This window comes from Lissotriton helveticus, chromosome 7 (assembly GCF_964261635.1).
Source record: "Lissotriton helveticus chromosome 7, aLisHel1.1, whole genome shotgun sequence".
Taxonomy (NCBI): Eukaryota; Metazoa; Chordata; class Amphibia; order Caudata; family Salamandridae; genus Lissotriton; species Lissotriton helveticus.
In genome coordinates this window covers 976,888,066-976,911,361 of record NC_136068.1, presented here as the reverse complement: position 1 = coordinate 976,911,361, position 23,296 = coordinate 976,888,066, and the positions used below count along the sequence as shown (strand labels likewise).

The window sequence follows — 23,296 nt, the reverse complement described above, 5'->3', positions numbered from 1 at the left end:
TAACTGGTAGGCTTCCTAATAAATTTGCAGATTGACAAAGTCTCAGCGGGCCTCCAGCCTCCTCTCATTATCAGCCTGAAGTATATCACTCCAGAAAACCATTACCTAGATTGCTATAAGAACATTGTTTCTGTACTACATGCTGTACGGGTCTGTTAAGTATCGGCACTCTGGTGCATCCTTACCTCCAGTACTCCTCACTTGGGCTGACAGTGCTGCTGATGTTGATGGGGACGGAAGAGTTCTCTGTCCTCATGACACGGTGGTCCAGGCACAGATCTGTATTCCACCAGTTGCCGCAGTGCTGCCAGGGCAGGTCGTTGGTCAGGGATGCGAAGAGGTAGAAGAGGACATAGGCGATAATCATGTTGTAGTAGATGGCAACCAGGGAAACAATGAGAATCATGCCCATTCCGACCCCTGAGGAAGGCAAAGACACAGGTTAGCTGCAGAGTGTTAGTGGTAAGGGCTCATGCACTGTATCTAAGTGTATGTCCCTCTGCTGTGGAATCAATTGTGCAATTTAAAGAACCCGGTCACACAACAGCATTGCACAAAGTCATACTGAGACTACTGATCATGGGGTAACATATGTCTCTTCAGACAGGGCATCTTGCAGAGGCAGGGCACTTCAGACACATGGTAATTTCAAGATTCCAGGTCCATCAGATAGGTCATCACGGCAAGACACAGGCCACTGCTGATAGGTCATCATGGCAAGCTACAGCTCAACAGGTCACCATGGCAAGACTCAGACCACTGTTAATAGGTCATGATCACAAGACACAGGCCACTGCTAATAGGTGCATTCCTTTGTTCAATGCTCACTGTGTTTTTAGCAACTTGACCCCCACGGTGACCTCTTGTTTCTAACTGACCACCAAAAGGATCCTCTCCAGCAGCAAACAATATGTTCCCTACTCAAAGTTGCTGTAGTGACACTCCACTCCTTTCCCAACAGCAAGGGGATGGCAGTAGGAATTATCCCTAGCAATCGCTGTCTCAACAGTTGGTTAAAACTAGGACATTCAAAAAAATGCTGCACTGCTTACATTCCTTCTATCTTCTTCCTTGACCCTGCCAGACCTCCAGGGACTTGGGCCAGATGTACGACCATTCCACTTTGCGAGTTGCAAAATGGAATTTACAACCGTGTCTGAGACACTTTGTGATTCTAAAATGGGTCGCAAATGACCTGCCTCGTTATTATTCATGAGGTGGGTCGCAATTTGCGACCCATTGGGAATGGCCAGCACTCACAGGGATGGTGAGCTGCTGGGGTCAGCAGACCACCATATCTGTGACGGCTTTTTAAATAAAGCAGTTTTTTTAATGCAGTCCATTTTCCTTAAAGGAAAACGGGATGCATTTAAAAAAGAAAAATGAAATGTTCCTGGGGACTTCTTCCCGTTTGTGACTGACTTACCACCTACTTGAAGTAGGTGGTAACTGCGATTGTTTTGCGACCACATTTGCATTCACAAAGCAATCGTACATACTAGCACAACTCGCTATTAGGAAGGGACTCCCTTGGCACACCCCTTCCTAATAACGACTCGCAAACCCTATTTTGCGAGTCGGTAATAGGTTACCGACTCGCAAAATAGAGTTTGCACACACCACACACCTTTTTAGCAGTCGCAAATGGGATGACTTCCCGTTTGCGACCGCTAAAAATGGTTGGAGTACATACATCTGGCCCTTAGTGTGGTAAAAAAGCATGATTCTTACCTTTAAACAGCGGGCTGATCTTCCAGACAGCGAGCGGCCCCAGGCTGGAGAACTGGCCCAGGGACAACTCCATGAAGAAGAAGGGGATGCCACAGATGGCCAGCATGATAAAGTAAGGGACGAGAAATGCTCCTGAAAGAACAAAGAACATGAAATGACCTTTAGTGGCACACCTCACATCCACTCCATATTTGAACAATGCAGGTGCGAACGCAGCTTTCTAATGGTGTCCACATCCCTCCAGAAGGGAAGGGCTAATATTCGTACCTCCCCCATTGGTGTAGGCCCTGTATGGGAATCTCCAAACGTTGCCCAGGCCCACGCAATATCCGATGCAGGACAACAGGAAATCCAGCTTCCCAGTCCAGTTCCCGCGGTCTTCCGGGTAGTCTGCATCCAGGGCAACATCGTCTCGGTCACCGGGGCTCAGCAGCAGGTCTGGGGTCACAGGCTGGTAGGAGCGGAAGAAGGAAACGGAGAAAGAGAAACAAATGAGATTAGAGGTGTACTGGAAGTAATTAGAGGGAGTTAAAGAAGAAAGAAAGGTAAATAAAATGAATGTAACAAATAAAATGAAGGAGGCATTAAGCAATGGAAGAAGATGCAGCAAAATAGAATGATAATCAGAAAAAAATATTTAAAACAGTTCTGCGAAAAATGGAAAACAGTGAAAAGGAGAAAAAGAATCAGAAACATATGAATTGTACATGTAAAAAAGGGTGTGGAAAAGGAAGGCAGAGAGGGCCAATTCAGACCAAATTCAGTAGAGTGAACCTTTAAATGTCTGCCACGCAGGTGAGAGGTTGACGCTGAAGTTTTAGGTCCATAGGGGAACAGTCAGGACAGTGGCGTAGCAAGGCTACCTAGGGCCATAATGCACGTAAGGAAAACGTGTCCCACAACCTACTGGTAAATCATTAAAAAACATCAAAATTGGAATGCAGTGGGCCCGAACACTCTTGGGCAGGAGCGCCACTGCCCTAATGATACCTATGCTCCTGCTGATGTGTATGTTTTCATTCCCTCATACCTCTGCATCATCCCCTGGATATCTCTAGCCCGACCTCACTTCCTTTTCCCCTGCATCACACTACCTTTCACTCTTTTCTTCTCTGCATGTATCTCTCCACTTTCCCACCCAGCTCCCATCCCCCACTGATGGTTAAATTCCCCATGGGTCCATCTCTTCTCTGGCTCCTGCAGTTCTACTGTCTTTTCCAATATATTAACATCCTTGCATATCTCCACTCTTCCCTTCTCTTGCTTCCTCAGCATCTCTTACTTTTCACCTTTCACTCTACCCAATTCCCACCTGCATTTCTCCACATGGCCCTCTCCATCTCTTCATTCTGTAATAGATCTACTACCTCTTTACCGCTCTCTTTTCTCTTTCTTTTCTGTTTCGCTTGAGTCTCTTTTTAATCCTTCCCTCTCTCCCTTCACTTCACACGTGCCTCCTTACCCTCTTGTCACATTATCTCTGCATCCATTCATAGCTCGTTTATATATTTCACTTTCCCGCCTACCTCTAGGCCAGAGGTGCAACTAGAGCCAAATTTCGAGGGGGGGGGGGGGAGGGGGGGCAAGAAAAATTTCGGGGGGGCTAAATCTTTAATCAATAGGCAGAATGAAGCTGTAGGGTCTCTAAGAAGTGGTGAAACAACAGCAAGGCCTCATTAACATGCAAAGGTCTTTTAAAGACCTGTGATGTGCTCGGGTGCGGCTGTGTGTGTGCTTGGGAAGCTATCTCATCCCGGGGCTGCCACACACGACGGGGGTGGCTGATGCCCTTTGAGTCCAATGGCTGTTGCGCGCCTGCTCTAGGCTTATCTCTTATAATTCTCCTTGTATATCTACATCCTTTCCTGCATATTTCACCTATCCAGTCTTTTCTCCACTGGTATCTCATTACTTCTTAACTCTCAACTTCTTTCCTCTCCTCAGTACTCTCTTCTTCCACTCTTACCATTATCCCCCCGATTTATTGTGTTGTTTCTCTCCTATCTTTTCACTTTCCCATTTCTCTTTAATCTCTTACGCCTCCTTGTCAGGGGTAGTAAGGGCTACATAAATGCGATTATTAAATGTAATGAGGTAATCCAATGTTGTCTTATGGGAGAGGTGGGTCTCACAGTAGTGAAAAATAAATCTGGGAGTTTTTCACTACCAGGACATGTTAAATTTAAAAAGTGCATGTCCCACATTTTAAATATATATTAAAAACCGAGGTTTCAGTCTGGCAAAAGGTTTATTTTGTCAGGTCATATTGGCGGTTTAGAAATTGTGCACAGGCTGCAATGGTAGGCCTGTGACTTTTTTTTTAAAGAGCTACTTAAGTGGGTGGCATAATAAGTGCTGCAGGCCCACTAGTTGCATTTAACTTACAAGCCTTGGGTACATGTTGAATCACTTTATTAAGGGGGTATAAGTAAATTAAATTTGCCAGTCAGGTGAAGGCCTGTATTATGTTATGTTAGCATGTTTTGAATAGCGCACAGCTGCCTCAGCAAGGAGGCATTCCAGCGATGAAGCATAAATGGAAGCTGGTAATCAGGAGGAGGCACTAGAGTGAGGGGAGTTTTGATGGCCCTATGAAACACCAAGTTATCGTTCATGGCACGGATGGACACAGGCAAAGCGTTCCAAAGCTTTGCAGCCAGTAAACGGAAGGAGCACAAGCACATTAGCACTGGTTAGCAGTGGTAAAGTGTGCAGAGTCCTAAACCAACAAAAGCTCATTTCAGCAACTGGATGGGAGTAGGCAAAACGTTTGGGGGAAGACCACCCTAATGGCTTTTGTGTAATCCCGGGCGTAGTTTGCGTAGCGGGGCTACCCGGAGGGCCACGGAGTTAAAAACAAACTCAGTGGAACTCCGCTTGCTCCGCCGCCAGCCTCCACCCCCCATTATAAAAATGAATTTAACATTATTAAAAAATTAATTTAAAACACTTACCTGGCATTACTTGTGAGAAATGTGTATGCGCGGGCGCACGCATGCCCCGTTTTCACAAGGATTAGTGAGGGACGGCGAAGTAGAGAAGGAGGGCAGCCCGGGCATGCCGCATGCCAGGTAAGAGTTTCACTTTTTTTTTTTATAATGTTTAATATTTTTATAAAGGACCGGTGGAGGCGGGACAGGCCAACTCCGCTCCGCTGCGGAGTGTGCGGATATTAGCCTTCTTCGCATTCTCTGTGGAACGCGGAGAAGGCAAATCTCTGCACACTCCACGGGCGGAGTGGAGGACTCCGCCTGGGCCTACTTTTATATCTAACAAGACCCTATTTTGAAAATGGCAATTCTTACCCCCTTCAGATATTGAAAGATTAAGCTCAGGCCCTAATATTGGGTCAGGCAACTGGTATAAGACTATTTAACAAGGATTACATGTCAGTTTATTAACTGAGCACTTTTATAAAAGGGAAGAAGAAGTTGGAGTAAAGATGTCTAGCAGAATTTGGAATGAAATCTCCCAGTTTATTTCATGGGGCTAACTTTAGGAGAATTGCTTTTTTCCCCCTGATGGATGATTTACTATACTACTAAGATTTTCAATAGGTAATATCCAAATACCTACCCCTCTTGTTTCAGGTCTAAAAGCAATATTACTGGAGATTAGTGGAATATGATTGCTCTTGACCTAGTCTCAATTAATTTTGGGAACACATATTGAATTTTTGAGGGTGCCAAGATAAATGGTGTTATCTGTCCTGACCCCCTATATAATAATATTAGGTTCCCCTTTACATCTTAATACATCTGGTCACTCAAGGACAAGGTTTGTAGTTTTAGGTACATCTTTTGCTCTTCGAATTTGCAGAAATTGATATTTATTCAGATGCCGACTTAAAGATTAGTTGGACAAAAATGTATAGAGATCTAGGATTTACAATGTGAAGAAATTCATGAAAATTATGGAACTATCTTGAATAAACTACTTTATTTGTTTAACCTAGTAATTTATGTATGGCATGAGCGGGTTTTTTTGTTGAGCTGTTGTATGTATTGGTCTTGTATTCAATTAATTTATTTTTGTTTTGTTTATAGATTTGTATATGCTAGCTTTTCTACCACAAATAAAAAAGAGATAGAATGTGGTGAATAGATGTTCCCAGACAAAGTTATAGAAGATTAGAACCACAGAGTACTGTCAATGCCAGGTAAAACATGTACTGGAAAGCAGAATAGTAATTAGAAGCATATGCCTTCCTTTATTCCTCACATTTCATGATAAAAGAATTAATTCTTGAATATGTTCAATGATGGATGTATTTTGTACAGGTTCCACATCCCACACCAGGAGTGATTTATCTCATGGGACATGTGCTCTCTATAGTCTCTATTAAAGGGTTAAGGTATAGGCAGCCAAGAGTAGAGCTAATGTTTGTCTAAGGATGAAGTAAACCCTAACGGAGTATGCGGTGGGAAATGTGTGCCAAATATGATATTTCAGCTAGTCTGACTTCGAGCATAGAAATATAAAGTTGTTGAATTTACTTAAAATGTAGTAACTTTGGGAGACAGGCACAATTGCTGAAAAGTCCTATGGTACAGTTGGCTTAAGTAATCAAGGATTATGCTTCCTAAAGTTGTTGAATTGCTCAGTGGACGATCATCTTTCGGTTAGGTGCTAATGGCTGTAATGATATTTCCATTCCCTCAAAGCTGAAAAGATTGCTATTTTTCGATAATCTTTGAGATAATAGGAGATGCCTACAATACTAAACTTTGATAGTAAAATCTAATTATGTTATGAACCTGTTTAAACCCAAAGAGTGGCTAAATTAAGGTTGTTTATTCTACGGATTTTATATCATTTGTATTCTCTTCTAACGAAAAGATGAAGGTGATGTACAAAGAGTTATGGTTCTCAAAATAAATGTATGGTTTATCCCCAATCTCTGGAGTGGACAATATTTCTTCGAGAACTGCTATGTATAATTTGTGTCTTGTGTTTATATAGCGCTTAAGTGACAGAGAGTTTGTTATGGTCTATATTTATCCTGATATTTATTTATTGGATTATTACCAGTACTCAGCGTGAATGCCGGTGCTCCTCAAGTATATTAGCCATGAGCTATCAATAGAGACTCGTCTCCTGTTTACGGCAACGTAGAGAGTCATAGTGAACAACTATTGCATTTGAAGGGCTACTGCAGAGTGTATAGTTCTACTGGTATCTACCAGCAACTGCAACACTGCGAAATTACGAAGGAAGAAAAGAACAAAGCACTAGAAAAAAAATTAAAGAAATGGAAAATAGGAAAAACGTGAATTGAAAGAGGAAATAGTCGTGTGCTCTTAAAAGGCTTTCAGATGCGTTCATCCTCGAAACACCTTTAATAACTATTACGCAGATGAAACACAGACGTGTCAGCATCTTGGAACCAACACAATTGACTTTTTATTAGCCTCAAAACATGGTCGTTTTCTTAGTCCATCTCGCCGGCCTTTCAGGCGCACTAAACTGTCAGGAAAGTTCCCAAGAGTCCACCAATGTTCCCTGTTTTCAGACAGGCCAGCCGGCCTCCGCCTCCCTCTGTGAGAAATATTCTTGCCTTGACAAAGACGGGAGAACACTCCGTCTCTTCACATCTTAAACCCGCGAGAATCGCTCCTATTTTAAGAACGAGGAAAAATACAGCCCGCTACAAACGGAAAGCAATGCCAGTAATCTCTATTTTTAGAAAAGTCATACCACAAAACAAGAGTGTTGGCATACAGAAAATAACTGCAAGAAAAGCGGAACTTGAGGTAGGAAAGCAGATGCACAGACTGAGATGCGGGCTCATAAACATAGCTAGGTGTGCACGCGTGTGTGTGTGTGTGTGTGTGTATGTGTGAGGGACCCATGGCACTAATATTGAAGGGAGGTGCTGCAAGCCAAGACAGAGGTGAATTAGCAGACCATTGCTGGCCACATTTTTAAACAAGCAATGGTAAAGCCAATGGGTTTGACTTATAAATAAAAGCATCTTGGGGTTTCCATCCCAGCAGTCACTCATCAGTCCATTCATTTACTCAATCACCCATCATCCATGCACTAAATCACTTGCTCTCTTGCATCTTGGGAGTCACCCATTGACTCATTCTTGCATGTACACACACACACACGCATACACGCACGCACGCACGCACGCATGCATGCACGCACACACACACCAATTTCACCAAGAGACACTTCCAATTGTCAGCTACACCTATTGGCTTTGCTTTTAATTTGAGCGGGTCATAAAAGTGCTTCCGGTTTTGTATCACTAGTAGTCTGTGGGAGGAATGAGAGTTATTCTGGTAGTGTTGGGCTGCTAGTCTCTGAGGGGTGTGAGAGTGCTTTCATTAGTGTGAGGCTGGTACTTTCTGTCTGAAGCATCTTCCCCAGCCATGGAGCATGCAGATGAATTATGCTACATGGGAGCTGATATCAAGCATGACTTTATCCTTCAGCATACACTCACAACACCCTGCGCATTATATCATACTTAGCATTAACCACATCCCAACACCTCCCCGCATATTCGCAGTTCTTGTTCAGAGTCCGCCCAGAACCATGAGGGTCTTAGTGTGTATAACGTCAATATGCTACATCTCTCCCTTTGCTAAATAAAAAATGACAAACATAATAACTAAATCACACTTCCTTGATTAGTCGGCAAGATGCTCGCACTTGTCTGCTGGCTTGGGTGATCAGAGGGATCAAGGTCCACCCTGTCCGGGCAACAGCGACATAGACTTAGGCGCTCAAACTGGACCTGCTGGCAGGGTTGCCTTTATGTGTGGTTTCAGGACTCAACAAGAATAGTAGTACGTGTTTAAAATGTGACGTGTCCCAAGTGATGGATTGTTCAGGATGATGTGCTGTCATCATGAGTCCCTTGCGCACCACAACATGTAGAGGATCAGTGACAAAAAGGAGTGTCCTTCCGTTCACGTCTGTTTAACTAGTACCAAGCAGCCGCGGTCGGTAGTAGGAGTTCCTGCTGGGCGGTGACGTGGGGGGGGAGCAGGGGGGGTAGTAATGTATGGATTAAGGAGTTTAACAGGTAAGTAAACATAAATAAATAATACAAATTTCGTTGCGCGCACTGCATCGCATTTGGTGATGCAGTGCACGCAACGAAATTCGTTTTATTTATTTATATGTTTACTTACCTATTAAACTTTGGTGTTTGACACTGAGTCGGACAAGAAATTCTTTAAACTCTTTGTTATTATAGGCCGGGCTATCAGCAGGTTTGAGGATATCATGGATGTCCAGCAATGCAAAGATGTCATCAAGTCATCTGATGACTTTGTCATGGGTTGTCAAAGATAGATCTTCTCCATAAGAAAACGCGAATACTCATCGATTACTACCATGAGATGGTGTCCATTTCTTAAAGTCCCAAAGAAGTCAACTGTAACTCTCTCCCTGGCATGGGCAGGAAGGTCAGACATTGCCACTGGGTGCTGCATCACCTAGGTGGGCAAACAGTTGCAAACTTGGCACGCCTTCAGCTCCTTCTCGACTCGCTCATCTAGCCTAGGAAACCACACTCAATCTCATAGGGCTCTTTTAATGGCTATGATACTACGATGTTCTCCATTGGCCAACTCGATGACCTGTTGTCTGAGGCTTCTATGTAGGATGATTCTCGAGCCCCTTAGTATTTCGTCTTCTTGTGTGACTGCTAATTCATCCTGTACATTTGTGAACTTTTGGAATTCAACATCATCAGCAAAGGGCTGGGTGCTTCTTCTCCATGATTTCATAGCATAAGTTCTTTGATGATGATCACATCTTTATCATTATTGGTGGCAGCAATGATTTGCTCTACCGACAGAGCCGTTGGTGTGCTGGATCTCACGATAAAGTTGAGATATGCTTCAACACTCTTGGATATCAAACTGTGACGATGTAGTAGGACTTGTGAAAAGTAATCTGCTTGGTTTGGATACTTCCCAAGCTTGAGCACAATCTCATAGTCATACTCTTGCAGTCCCAACCCAAGACTCCCAACGCAAAGAGGCATCAATGTTTCTGAAAGTCGGGGGCATTCCGGGGACCGCTGAAATGGCACATTTCATTTTGTCAAGTCTTTCAATGGGGCACTCACCATAGCAAAGTTGGGAATGTATCTTGCGCAATAACTGGCTCTGCATAGAGAGGATCGCAGCATGGTCACATCTTGGATGGCAAGTGGGTGATAGTGTTTGCACCATGTCTGGGTCTGGAGTCATTCCCCCATCAGAAATATATGTGCTAAAAAACTTCAGTTTGGTTTTGTGAAACTCACACTTTGCTTCTTTCAGAGTGAGACCTGCATCAGCTAGTAATTGGCACACTTGGGTAAGGCCTTTGTTGTGTTCTTTCTGTGTTCCCCACAAAAACCAGTATGTCAAAACTCCAATTGAAAGCATGTGTAACAGTTTAGATTACTCGTCAAATCACATCCTGAAGCCAAAGGTACTCTAAAATTCAGTCTCTTCTATCTGAACAAACCAACATGAGACAAAAAGGTTGTGATGTGCCTGCAGTTTTCCTCCAATTCGAGTTGATGGTATCCTTTATTCAGGTCAAAACAGGAACATATTTTGGCTCCGTTTAATTGCATGATCATGTCCACCATGTCTCTCCCTCACAATGGCTTTGTTTGCCTTAAGCATGTCAGCGCAAATGTGCACTGCTCTGCTACTGTCCTTTTTCGGTAGTGGCATGTGGCCTATGGAGCTTTCAATGATGGCATGCTTTAAAAGTGCCTCCAACTCTTTTCTCTTGTAGATGAAAAGCAACTTTATTTTGCTACTTAGCAACAGCATGAATGCCTTTATTGATATGAAGCTGCATTTACATTTTTTTGAGTTTTCCCAGGCCATGGCAAAACAATGAGAATCGGCTCATGATCTCAGATTGATCACAGAGGTTGTAGTTGAGGGATATCAACTCCATGTCAGCAGCAGTGGCAAAACTGAGCAGACAGGCACTCAACAAAGTCCCTTGTAGAACATGAATGGTCTCTTGCACCAACGTCTTTGTGTGTTGTATTGTCGCTGTGAATTACCCTTGGCTTTGCAACTGCTTAGAAGCGGCCCAGGTATATATCTTCATGCCTGACGGAGTGAGATGAGGCACAGGGGATAGGCTGTTAAACGTTTCCACTGACATGATGTTAATCGACGCACCATGTCTATGATGACAGTTATTGGGTGAGCATTCAACTTTAAATGTGATTTTGGGGCAGTGTCCAAATGAAGTTTGTCACTTTGTTTGGTATATTTTCTTTGAACTGTGATCTTTGCAGGCAGGTAACCCCACATGTGCACTCCATCCTTTGGTAGATACCATCAGCGCACACCCATCTTCTTCACTGGCACTTGATAAAGACATTGAGGAACCTTTGAACGATGAGATTGATGACAATTGATTTTGCCTGGTTTCTACTTGTCATAGCTGATCTTGCTTTTTGTTTTTAGGTGCAAGGCGAGAATGCTTACGGAATAATCTAGTGTCAAACTTTTCTTGCCGTTGTGATGCACTTGATTTTTCTTTAGCTTGGCACACAGTTATAAAATGATCCTCTTTCCCACAACCTTTGCAAACTTGTCCTCTGGCTTGACATTTACCTTGATGGGGAAACATAAATCGAAATCATATCTTTGTTTTCTTCGAAGATGCCAATTTACATGCATCGGTTTTGTGCTTGTGATTGATTTTCAAGGTGAATGCTGATTCATGGTGTGCTGTTCCTGTTTCCATGTCAGCAGCCTTTCTGTCTGCTCATTCTTCTGCTCTTGCCGCCATCAGCATCTTCTCTAGACTGTGTTTCTCTCAGCATGCTCCTTCTAAACGAATCTGAAAGCCAGCCATCAATGACTCTGAGGAGCATGGCTTCTTCATCAGTGAAGTCAGCGAACTTACAATGTTTAATGAGTGCATCAAGTCTTTTGACAAACTCGTCAATTGTTTCACCAACTTATTGTAATGCTTGGTTGAAGATATGCCTTTCCTAGTCGATATTTGGCATTGGATTAAACTCGGCCTCCACTGCTTCTTTTATCTCTCCGTAGGATTTTGCATCAGTCTGTCGAGCTTTCTTTAGCACTTTTTCCAATCAATCACCTGTAAGATATTTCAAGTATTTGATGATCTTCTTGTCGTCTTCTTCTTCTGGTGCATCAATGAAGTAATCGAATGTTTCGATCCACGCTGCCCACCTGACACCGATGTTATGCTTCTTGGAAGTGTTAAAAGGCAGTTGTGACTTCAGGAACATGGCTACAGTGTATTTTGTGCTTCCTTTTTAGGTTTTGCCTGGCGAAAAGATGCGCTCTGCGCATCTTTTTCGCGCAGGCGAAATCCTGATGAGTTCTGTAGTGTGGCTTTGGGTCGGCCCTCGTCATTCATTGGCTGGCTCCATAAATGGAGCCTAGCCATTGGACGAGGGGCCTGTCCGTCAATGCCGGACCAGATTCGGGGGCGTTCCCGCGTTTCTTTGGCTTTTGCCGACGTCACGCGACGCCGGGAACGCCCCCGATTCTGTTCCGGCATTGCCGGCACCTCCCTTGCTCCCCCACCCGCTTGTTTTGGTGCCCGTCTTCTGCTCCGGCCGGCCGTCGTCAGCTCTCTCCTCCCCCTTTCCCGCCCCCTCCCGCTTCTCTCTGATGCCCGCCTTCCGGTGAGACACTGTGATGAATGCCACTGAAAGCCCTGGATGGACTGGGCTGGGTCCGGGTCAGTCTGCTCGGTAGTGGGCTGACTAAAGCGTGAACGCTTGAAAACAGCTTGAAACATTGAAAGAACATATTTGAACCAGCCTTTGACAATAAATTATGACGTAATGCAGCTAACACAAATGTAACGTGTGAAACTGCAGACTGTTATGTTCAGCCAGAGTGGAGCTTCAGAGTGGAGCTTCAGAGTGCAGAGTGGAGCTTCAGAGTGGAGCTTCAGAGTGCAGAGTGGAGCTTCAGAGTGCAGAGTGGAGCTTCAGAGTGCAGAGTGGAGCTTCAGAGTGGAGCTTCAGAGTGCAGAGTGGAGCTTCAGAGTGGAGCTTCAGAGTGCAGAGTGGAGCTTCAGAGTGGAGCTTCAGAGTGCAGAGTGGAGCTTCAGAGTGGAGCTTCAGAGTGCAGAGTGGAGCTTCAGAGTGCAGAGTGGAGCTTCAGAGTGCAGAGTGGAGCTTCAGAGTGGAGCTTCAGAGTGGAGCTTCAGAGTGGAGCTTCAGAGTGGAGCTTCAGAGTGCAGAGTGGAGCTTCAGAGTGGAGCTTCAGAGTGCAGAGTGGAGCTTCAGAGTGCAGAGTGGAGCTTCAGAGTGCAGAGTGGAGCTTCAGAGTGCAGAGTGGAGCTTCAGAGTGCAGAGTGGAGCTTCAGAGTGGAGCTTCAGAGTGCAGAGTGGAGCTTCAGAGTGCAGAGTGGAGCTTCAGAGTGGAGCTTCAGAGTGCAGAGTGGAGCTTCAGAGTGGAGCTTCAGAGTGCAGAGTGGAGCTTCAGAGTGGAGCTTCAGAGTGCAGAGTGGAGCTTCAGAGTGGAGCTTCAGAGTGCAGAGTGGAGCTTCAGAGTGGAGCTTCAGAGTGCAGAGTGGAGCTTCAGAGTGCAGAGTGGAGCTTCAGAGTGGAGCTTTAGAGTGGAGCTTCAGAGTGGAGCTTCAGAGTGGAGCTTCAGAGTGGAGCTTCAGAGTGGAGCTTCAGAGTGGAGCTTCAGAGTGCAGAGTGGAGCTTCAGAGTGCAGAGTGGAGCTTCAGAGTGCAGAGTGGAGCTTCAGAGTGCAGAGTGGAGCTTCAGAGTGCAGCTTCAGAGTGCAGAGTGGAGCTTCAGAGTGGAGCTTCAGAGTGCAGAGTGGAGCTTCAGAGTGGAGCTTCAGAGCGCAGAGTGGAGCTTCAGAGTGGAGCTTCAGAGTGCAGAGTGGAGCTTCAGAGTGGAGCTTCAGAGTGCAGAGTGGAGCTTCAGAGTGCAGAGTGGAGCTTCAGAGTGGAGCTTCAGAGTGCAGAGTGGAGCTTCAGAGTGCAGAGTGGAGCTTCAGAGTGGAGCTTCAGAGTGGAGCTTCAGAGTGGAGCTTCAGAGTGGAGCTTCAGAGTGGAGCTTCAGAGTGCAGAGTGGAGCTGCAGATTCAGAGTGGAGCTGCAGATTCAGAGTGGAGCTGCAGATTCAGAGTGGAGCTGCAGATTCAGAGTGGAGCTGCAGATTCAGAGTGGAGCTGCAGATTCAGAGTGGAGCTGCAGAGTGGAGCTTCAGAGTGGCGCTTCAGAGTGGAGCTTCAGAGTGGAGCTTCAGAGTGGAGCTTCAGAGTGCAGAGTGGAGCTTCAGAGTGGAGCTTCAGAGTGCAGAGTGGAGCTTCAGAGTGGAGCTTCAGAGTGCAGAGTGGAGCTTCAGAGTGGAGCTTCAGAGTGCAGAGTGGAGCTTCAGAGTGGAGCTTCAGAGTGCAGAGTGGAGCTTCAGAGTGCAGAGTGCAGAGTGGAGCTTCAGAGTGCAGAGTGGAGCTTCAGAGTGCAGAGTGGAGCTTCAGAGTGCAGAGTGGAGCTTCAGAGTGCAGCTTCAGAGTGCAGAGTGGAGCTTCAGAGTGCAGCTTCAGAGTGCAGAGTGGAGCTTCAGAGTGGAGCTTCAGAGTGCAGAGTGGAGCTTCAGAGTGGAGCTTCAGAGTGCAGAGTGGAGCTTCAGAGTGGAGCTTCAGAGTGCAGAGTGGAGCTTCAGAGTGGAGCTTCAGAGTGCAGAGTGGAGCTTCAGAGTGGAGCTTCAGAGTGCAGAGTGGAGCTTCAGAGTGCAGAGTGGAGCTTCAGAGTGGAGCTTCAGAGTGGAGCTTCAGAGTGGAGCTTCAGAGTGGAGCTTCAGAGTGCAGAGTGGAGCTTCAGAGTGGAGCTTCAGAGTGGAGCTTCAGAGTGGAGCTTCAGAGTGGAGCTTCAGAGTGGAGCTTCAGAGTGCAGAGTGGAGCTTCAGAGTGGAGCTTCAGAGTGCAGAGTGGAGCTTCAGAGTGGAGCTTCAGAGTGCAGAGTGGAGCTTCAGAGTGGAGCTTCAGAGTGCAGAGTGGAGCTTCAGAGTGGAGCTTCAGAGTGCAGAGTGGAGCTTCAGAGTGCAGAGTGGAGCTTCAGAGTGCAGAGTGGAGCTTCAGAGTGCAGAGTGGAGCTTCAGAGTGGAGCTTCAGAGTGGAGCTTCAGAGTGGAGCTTCAGAGTGGAGCTTCAGAGTGGAGCTTCAGAGTGCAGAGTGGAGCTGCAGATTCAGAGTGGAGCTGCAGATTCAGAGTGGAGCTGCAGATTCAGAGTGGAGCTTCAGAGTGGAGCTTCAGAGTGGAGCTTCAGAGTGAAGCTTCAGAGTGGCGCTTCAGAGTGGCGCTTCAGAGTGGAGCTTCAGAGTGGAGCTTCAGAGTGGCGCTTCAGAGTGGAGCTTCAGAGTGCGGAGTGGAGCTTCAGAGTGGAGCTTCAGAGTGCAGAGTGGAGCTTCAGAGTGGAGCTTCAGAGTGCAGAGTGGAGCTTCAGAGTGGAGCTTCAGAGTGCAGAGTGGAGCTTCAGAGTGGAGCTTCAGAGTGCAGAGTGGAGCTTCAGAGTGGAGCTTCAGAGTGCAGAGTGGAGCTTCAGAGTGCAGAGTGGAGCTTCAGAGTGCAGAGTGGAGCTTCAGAGTGCAGAGTGGAGCTTCAGAGTGCAGCTTCAGAGTGCAGAGTGGAGCTTCAGAGTGGAGCTTCAGAGTGCAGAGTGGAGCTTCAGAGTGGAGCTTCAGAGTGGAGCTGCAGAGTGGAGCTTCAGAGTGCAGAGTGGAGCTTCAGAGTGGAGCTTCAGAGTGCAGAGTGGAGCTTCAGAGTGGAGCTTCAGAGTGCAGAGTGGAGCTTCAGAGTGGAGCTTCAGAGTGCAGAGTGGAGCTTCAGAGTGGAGCTTCAGAGTGCAGAGTGGAGCTTCAGAGTGGAGCTTCAGAGTGCAGAGTGGAGCTTCAGAGTGGAGCTTCAGAGTGCAGAGTGGAGCTTCAGAGTGCAGAGTGGAGCTTCAGAGTGCAGAGTGGAGCTTCAGAGTGCAGAGTGGAGCTTCAGAGTGGAGCTTCAGAGTGCAGAGTGGAGCTGCAGATTCAGAGTGGAGCTGCAGATTCAGAGTGGAGCTGCAGATTCAGAGTGGAGCTGCAGATTCAGAGTGGAGCTGCAGAGTGGAGCTTCAGAGTGGAGCTTCAGAGTGGCGCTTCAGAGTGGAGCTTCAGAGTGGAGCTTCAGAGTGGAGCTTCAGAGTGGAGCTTCAGAGTGGAGCTTCAGAGTGGAGCTTCAGAGTGGAGCTTCAGAGTGCAGAGTGGAGCTTCAGAGTGGAGCTTCAGAGTGCAGAGTGGAGCTTCAGAGTGGAGCTTCAGAGTGCAGAGTGGAGCTTCAGAGTGGAGCTTCAGAGTGCAGAGTGGAGCTTCAGAGTGGAGCTTCAGAGTGCAGAGTGGAGCTTCAGAGTGCAGAGTGGAGCTTCAGAGTGCAGAGTGGAGCTTCAGAGTGCAGAGTGGAGCTTCAGAGTGCAGCTTCAGAGTGCAGAGTGGAGCTTCAGAGTTCAGCTTCAGAGTGCAGAGTGGAGCTTCAGAGTGGAGCTTCAGAGTGCAGAGTGGAGCTTCAGAGTGGAGCTTCAGAGTGCAGAGTGGAGCTTCAGAGTGGAGCTTCAGAGTGCAGAGTGGAGCTTCAGAGTGGAGCTTCAGAGTGCAGAGTGGAGCTTCAGAGTGCAGAGTGGAGCTTCAGAGTGGAGCTTCAGAGTGGAGCTTCAGAGTGGAGCTTCAGAGTGGAGCTTCAGAGTGGAGCTTCAGAGTGCAGAGTGGAGCTTCAGAGTGGAGCTTCAGAGTGGAGCTTCAGAGTGCAGAGTGGAGCTTCAGAGTGGAGCTTCAGAGTGCAGAGTGGAGCTTCAGATTGGAGCTTCAGAGTGCAGAGTGGAGCTTCAGAGTGGAGCTTCAGAGTGCAGAGTGGAGCTTCAGAGTGGAGCTTCAGAGTGCAGAGTGGAGCTTCAGAGTGGAGCTTCAGAGTGCAGAGTGGAGCTTCAGAGTGGAGCTTCAGAGTGGAGCTTCAGAGTGCAGAGTGGAGCTTCAGAGTGGAGCTTCAGAGTGCAGAGTGGAGCTTCAGAGTGCAGAGTGGAGCTTCAGAGTGCAGAGTGGAGCTTCAGAGTGCAGAGTGGAGCTTCAGAGTGCAGAGTGGAGCTTCAGAGTGGAGCTTCAGAGTGGAGCTTCAGAGTGGAGCTTCAGAGTGGAGCTTCAGAGTGGAGCTTCAGAGTGGAGCTTCAGAGTGGAGCTGCAGATTCAGAGTGGAGCTGCAGATTCAGAGTGGAGCTGCAGATTCAGAGTGGAGCTGCAGATTCGAGCTTCAGAGTGGAGCTTCAGAGTGGAGCTTCAGAGTGGAGCTTCAGAGTGCAGAGTGGAGCTTCAGAGTGGAGCTTCAGAGTGCAGAGTGGAGCTTCAGAGTGGAGCTTCAGAGTGCAGAGTGGAGCTTCAGAGTGGAGCTTCAGAGTGCAGAGTGGAGCTTCAGAGTGGAGCTTCAGAGTGCAGAGTGGAGCTTCAGAGTGGAGCTTCAGAGTGCAGAGTGGAGCTTCAGAGTGGAGCTTCAGAGTGCAGAGTGGAGCTTCAGAGTGCAGAGTGGAGCTTCAGAGTGCAGAGTGGAGCTTCAGAGTGCAGAGTGGAGCTTCAGAGTGCAGCTTCAGAGTGCAGAGTGGAGCTTCAGAGTGGAGCTTCAGAGTGCAGAGTGAAGCTTCAGAGTGGAGCTTCAGAGTGCAGAGTGGAGCTTCAGAGTGGAGCTTCAGAGTGCAGAGTGGAGCTTCAGAGTGGAGCTTCAGAGTGCAGAGTGGAGCTTCAGAGTGGAGCTTCAGAGTGCAGAGTGGAGCTTCAGAGTGGAGCTTCAGAGTGCAGAGTGGAGCTTCAGAGTGCAGAGTGGAGCTTCAGAGTGCAGAGTGGAGCTTCAGAGTGCAGAGTGGAGCTTCAGAGTGCAGAGTGGAGCTTCAGAGTGCAGAGTGGAGCTTCAGAGTGGAGCTTCAGAGTGGAGCTTCAGAGTGGAGCTTCAGAGTGGAGCTTCAGAGTGGAGCTTCAGAGTGGAGCTTCAGAGTGGAGCTTCAGAGTGGAGCTTCAGAGTGGAGCTTCAGAGTGTCAAGAGCAATGCCAATAGCTCTAACTTTAACAAAGGCAAAACCATTGCATTGTAAATGCTTGTTCAGCCATTGTGTAGGAATGTATTGTTCAGGCGAATGCGGTGAAGGCTGGCACCAACAACTTCTGCAAACAGAAGTCACCAGAGAAGCATGTTTTGCAGTACGCTTCAGTTGTCCTTGACTGTGAGTAAGTTATCTGTTCTCATACCTTGTTGAAGTTATTGTTATTTCTTGCTTCAACCTTCGCTGTCAGTTGTAGTGTCTTCCCCAGCCCTGGAGCATGCAGATGAGTTACTTCACATGGGAGCCGCTGTCAAGTATTACTTTAATCTTCAGCAGACACTCACTGCATTACATTATACGTCCCCTTAACCAGACCCTAACACCTCTCTGCGTATTACGTAGTTCCTGTTCAGAGTCTACCCAGAACGACGAAGGTCCTAGTGCATATAACGTCAATATGCTACATAGTGTAAGGGGTTTCAGAGTGCTGTCAGTAATACATGTCTGCCTTTACAATGTTTATTTTTTAAGAACAGTGAGCTACTTCAAAGGGGATTAACATCATTGCTGCATAATCAAAGTCCCTTAAAGATGAAGAATAACAAGAGGGAGGATGCAAATTCCTTCCCTGCCATGAATATTAATTCATTTTATGATTAAATGGGCTCTGGCAGACAGCTAAAGCTGGAGCTGTTTGTGGGTCCGAGGGTGTAGCAGGTCAGGATTGAGATACCACAGCTGATCTATTTGTGGACCCAGTACTGGAACAGTAGGGAATTGTACAGGTCAGGATTGAGGTATATTGTCAAGGATGTGTGTATGTCACAGTAATGGAATAGCGGAGGGGTCATAGGGCAGGACTGAGATGCATTGGACAAGCTACCTGTGACCCAAGTACTGAAATAGCATGGGGGATGCCAGCCAGGACTAAGAAACATTGGCAGAGCATTGGCAGAGCTGTTTGTGGACCCCATATTGGAACACTAGGGGGGTAGTCGCAGGTCAGTACTGAGATGCTTTTGCAAGGCTGCTTTTGGAAGGGATATTTGTAGACCCCAGTGCAGCAATAGCAAGGATTGATGTGGGTTCGTGATTGAAATGCTTTGGCAGACCTGTTTGTGGACCCCAGTGCAGCAATAGCAAGGGGTGATGTGGGTCATGATTGACATGCCTTTGGCAGAGCGGTTTGTGGACCCCACTACAGCAAAAGGTCCTGATCGGCATGCTTTGGCAGATCTGTTTCTGGACACCAGTGTAGCAATTGCTGCGAGTAATGTGGGTCATGATTGACATGCTTTGACAGAGGTGTTTCTGTAAACTCTAGTACAGCAATAGCAGGGTTGTCACAGGTGACGATTGAGATGCTTTGGTAGATCGGTTTGAATAGCATTAGCAACAGCCGGTCACGGCAAAGGCTTGGCTGCATTTATAGGTCCACCAAAAGAGGGAACTCCTGTCAACATGTAAGGAAAGATCCGTGCAGCAGCCAGGGGCCACCGGGGTGCAACTGTGCGGAGAAATGGCACGATTTTTATTGCAAATGAATGGATCCGTTGGAAGCAGGAAGATTCAGTCTCACATCTCACAGGTAGTGTGAAGCAGGTACAATGGAGTAGGGGCAGCAGAGCTATTGAGGACCCTTTGGTTGTAAATGCAGGAGAAGGAAACAATATAGAAGCAAGCCCTAAAAGATGGAGCTAAGCAACAGGCTCTAAAAGTAAACCAACAGAGGAAGTAAGGATTTGAGGAAGTGTGTTGACCATCTATGTATTACATGAGTGTGGTGGAGAACATAGCCATGGTATGTACAGAGTCATAGAGCACAGGGAATGGTGTGCACTGTATCGAAGATCATAAGAACACTTTTTAAGGGGGCTAACCCTTCATGAGCCATGTTGCACATAGGTCACCAGGGGCACGGTGGATGCCTTTGCCCCCATTGCACTTTGATATGATAGAAATGGCCGGAGATGCTTGTGAAGTCCCTTCTGTAATAAGGATCACAACAGTGAAAAATTTGCTCCCGTGCGATCTCAAAAGGGTGTTATCTCATTTGCATGAGGGTTTGGCAAATGCAAATGCGGAATGCCTTTTCCCTTGAACCTGACCATTTATTACAGATGTGAGAACAAGGGTAAAAATCCATCAGGAGATGGATTAATCGTGCGCCACGCGTGCGATGACACCGTAAGTACATCCCCCCATGAAAGCACTTTGGGTGTTTTCAGGGGTTCCAGGGACAACTCAGGGATTCCAATTCAGGGGGGCACAGTTACACCCTACGCCCTCCTGTATGGGGATCCCTGTCCCTTTGAAATTAAGCCTGTGTCCACCACCTTCAGAGACATGTACACTGTTTTTTCAAACAGCAGGAAACCTTTAACCCATATTCTATTTCTGAATGGAAATAGCACATATTTTATAATCAGGCACACAGCCCTAATATGTGCTGTCCGGATCAAGTTATGAAGACTTTTCCACAAGAGTTTTAACTTTACCCAATTTAGAGTTTTAAATTGTTCCTCATTCACTGAGAGAGCTGAAGCTATCTACAAGAGACATGGTAGGGGATAGAGTGTGGCGTAGTGACCAGAGCTGCCGACATTGGAGCTGGGGACCAAGTTCAAGCCTCTGCTCAACATCCTGTGCATCTGGGCAAATCACATAATCTCCCTGTGCCTAGGAATAGCGCCTAGAGACCTTCACATGTGATTAGCCGTGCTGTACAAATAAGAATGTTATTACTATTATGACACCTCACCAAAAGCTACATTTTTAAAAGAAGTCATATACATGGCAACAAAAGTTTCCATGCATATTTGCTTCAAGGTTAGAGAGTGTAGTATACATTTTATGGAAGAAGAGTTATGAATAATGTTTTTAATTGTGTTTCAAAATGTCCTACAATTCCCAAAATAATCAGTCCATATCTGTACAAAACAGACACAACTGCCAGTATTGGTGCCTTGTATAGAGAACTTAATGTGCACCTTGTACTTTTTTAGATGGTATTGTTTTATAATTGTATTTATATGGCACTATATAGGTTGTGAGTAGCATGTTGTGGGGAGTGCTTGTCGGAAAAGCGTTCAATTAAAAGTGACCTATGTAGGAGGTGTGTTGGTGCTGTGCGAGTGAGCAGAGTGGTCATTTACCTGTCATAGACATACAATTGTAGGAACAGCAGTAAGTCATAAAATGCAAGCACAGTGCATTTATTTATTGTTGTACATGTTTGAGTGGGTCTCTAAAGATTACCCTTTTGGGTAACAGTTGAGCAGTCCAAGGCATGCACTGTGTACAATTAGTCATGGATGATGCTCACTGGTTTGATGAGGTAGTTACATACCAATGTGGAGTGTCTGCAGCCAATGTGGAATAACAACCAAGGGTGCACAGGAGAAACACAACCATAGTAAATGATCTTTAGGACAGCATGGGAGCAACAGAGGAGCAAGCCACAAAAGTCTATTTAGAAGTGTTCCATTTGGTCTACCAGGAGTGACAGAGGAGGAGAATAGTGGTGGCTGGTGACATTTGAAAGTGGTAGGGCGTAAAAGTTCAGAATGACTGCCCTGCGGTGAGTCAGTGCAGAGAGTGAGCCTAAAAGTCATGAGGGGGGGTTCTCCCTTCGGGGAAAATTTTGAAAATGTTGTAGGCAAATGGTGCATTTTTAAGAAAATTTGAGAAAGCAAGAAGGTTTATAAAGTAATTGTAAAAGGGTAGACTTAAAATACTGAAACACATAAAAATGCTCCATATCTTTCAGAAAAAAACTGTTCAACATCTCATATATTACCTGTATAACTTACATGTTATCTTTATCTTTATCTTCTATCACTGTTTGCAGCAAATCAAGCCCTGTGCACAGCACATTTGCAGGTGCCTGCGTTAGAGTCTAATGCCAGGGGGCGCAAGGGAGAGACCGCCTGTGCGACGCCGTTTGATCCTGTGCACAGGGAGAGGGTGCTGGAACGCAGAGAGCGAGCAAGCTGCCGTGGTTTTATCAGGCCAGCGATATGGTGGGGGGCCCCTCTGCCCTTGCTTTGAAGACCTGGCCAGAGCCTTAACTTGGATGCCTTTCTCCACCCTTAGCCAGTAAAACTCACTGTGGAGAGATGAAAAATTGTGCATGTTTTGGCAGTCTGTGAATCAGCATGCTCTCTACACCCTCGTGAGCACTGCTGTTCTATTGTTGCTGTTTCCTTGCGTGATCTTGGGCAGAGCCAAAACACCCATAGTTCCTGCAGATATCTGCACAGACGCACACCTGGTGTACCCTTCCATAGCCTGACAGTGTCTGTTCATGCTTGAGGCACTGATGACTCTCAGTGTGACCCTGCACCGAACAGACATAATAATAATAATCCACATTTGTATAGCGCACAATCACCCGTTAGGGTCTCTAGGCGCTGGGGGCCGTCGGGAAGATTAAGCAAGCTATTGCCCAAAGTCGCATGGTGCTGGGCTAACCTGCCGCCGGAGCCGGGGATCGAACCCTGTTCCCCAGTTTCCAGCGTCAGTCGCCCTGGCCGCGGCGCCACACCTCTCCCTCACACACATCCGACATCCGTCGAATGCACACTGAACGCTCTACCCACCTGCTTTTCCTACATAAATGAGAAAGGAAATACATAAATGGAGAGATTCACCCCAGATGGTGGAAAAAAGATACATCCTGGACAAAAACAGAAACGTGTGAGCAGGGAGTCTGCGCTGACACGGTCGTAGATAGTAAATAAAAAAAACTGGGAGCGTTAACAAGTCACAGCCCTTTAAAAACAAACTTTAGTCATCTCTGCTGCCCAGAAGACTTTTACTGCGCTTATTATAAACACATTTTTAGTTCCTATTTTTGGTGAAAGTTGAGCTTTTTTTTTTTTATTTGGCACACACTCATTTACATTGAAAATGTGGCAGCTGCCAGGAAAATTCTGTTACAAAGGCTGAGTCGTGCCTCGCTGTCTAAAGATGTGGCTTATGTATTTAATCACAGGAGCGTCACGGGCGGCATTACGGGTGGGTGGGGGGGTGGAAATGGGGTCGTCGCGCCGCGAAAGGGATTGGGGGAGGCGGGATAAATTAAATAAAAGTAAAACTTACCTTTCCGCTTTTCTTAAGTCCCGAGACTTCAGACTCCCGACTCCCGCTGTCCTGCGTTTCGAATTCCCAGGGTGCTCGTCATCAGGAAGGCTGCAGGCAGCCTCCCTCCCCTCCACCAATCACAACGCTGCAATGGCAGCGTTGTGATTGGTGAGGCCGCTGCCCCACCCGGGTCATTTTCTCTATGTATGCATAAAGAGAGAACAGGGAGAGAGGGCGGTGTTGCTCGAGGGCAGGGGGGCGCGGCTTGTCCATTGTTGTTCATACTGACTGTTTGGGCAGCCTGAATGTTCTGAAGGATCCACACACAAGTGACAGAAGAGCAGCTCACAGTTGTTACGTCATAGTTACCACTCCTGCACAGTGTCCATTTTCAAGATTTTTTTTGGTAACAGCATTACCAGCAGCTCACTATCCAACTGT

At 46.6% G+C, this 23,296-nt stretch overlaps 1 protein-coding gene across 4 annotated transcripts in view; it reads right to left on the bottom strand.

Moving 5' to 3' along the window:
* The window catches only part of SLC6A7 (solute carrier family 6 member 7), a 454,425-nt gene that overhangs the window by 317,293 nt on the left and 113,836 nt on the right, over positions 1 to 23,296 (bottom strand). For all 4 annotated transcript variants that reach the window (XM_078653584.1, XM_078653587.1, XM_078653585.1 and 1 more), the window contains 3 exons: positions 1,999 to 2,182; positions 1,732 to 1,863; positions 186 to 420 (listed from right to left, as the gene is read on the bottom strand). In XM_078653584.1, coding sequence (XP_078509710.1) covers positions 186 to 420; positions 1,732 to 1,863; positions 1,999 to 2,182 — 551 coding nt within the window. The remainder of the gene's footprint in view (positions 1 to 185; positions 421 to 1,731; positions 1,864 to 1,998; positions 2,183 to 23,296) is intronic.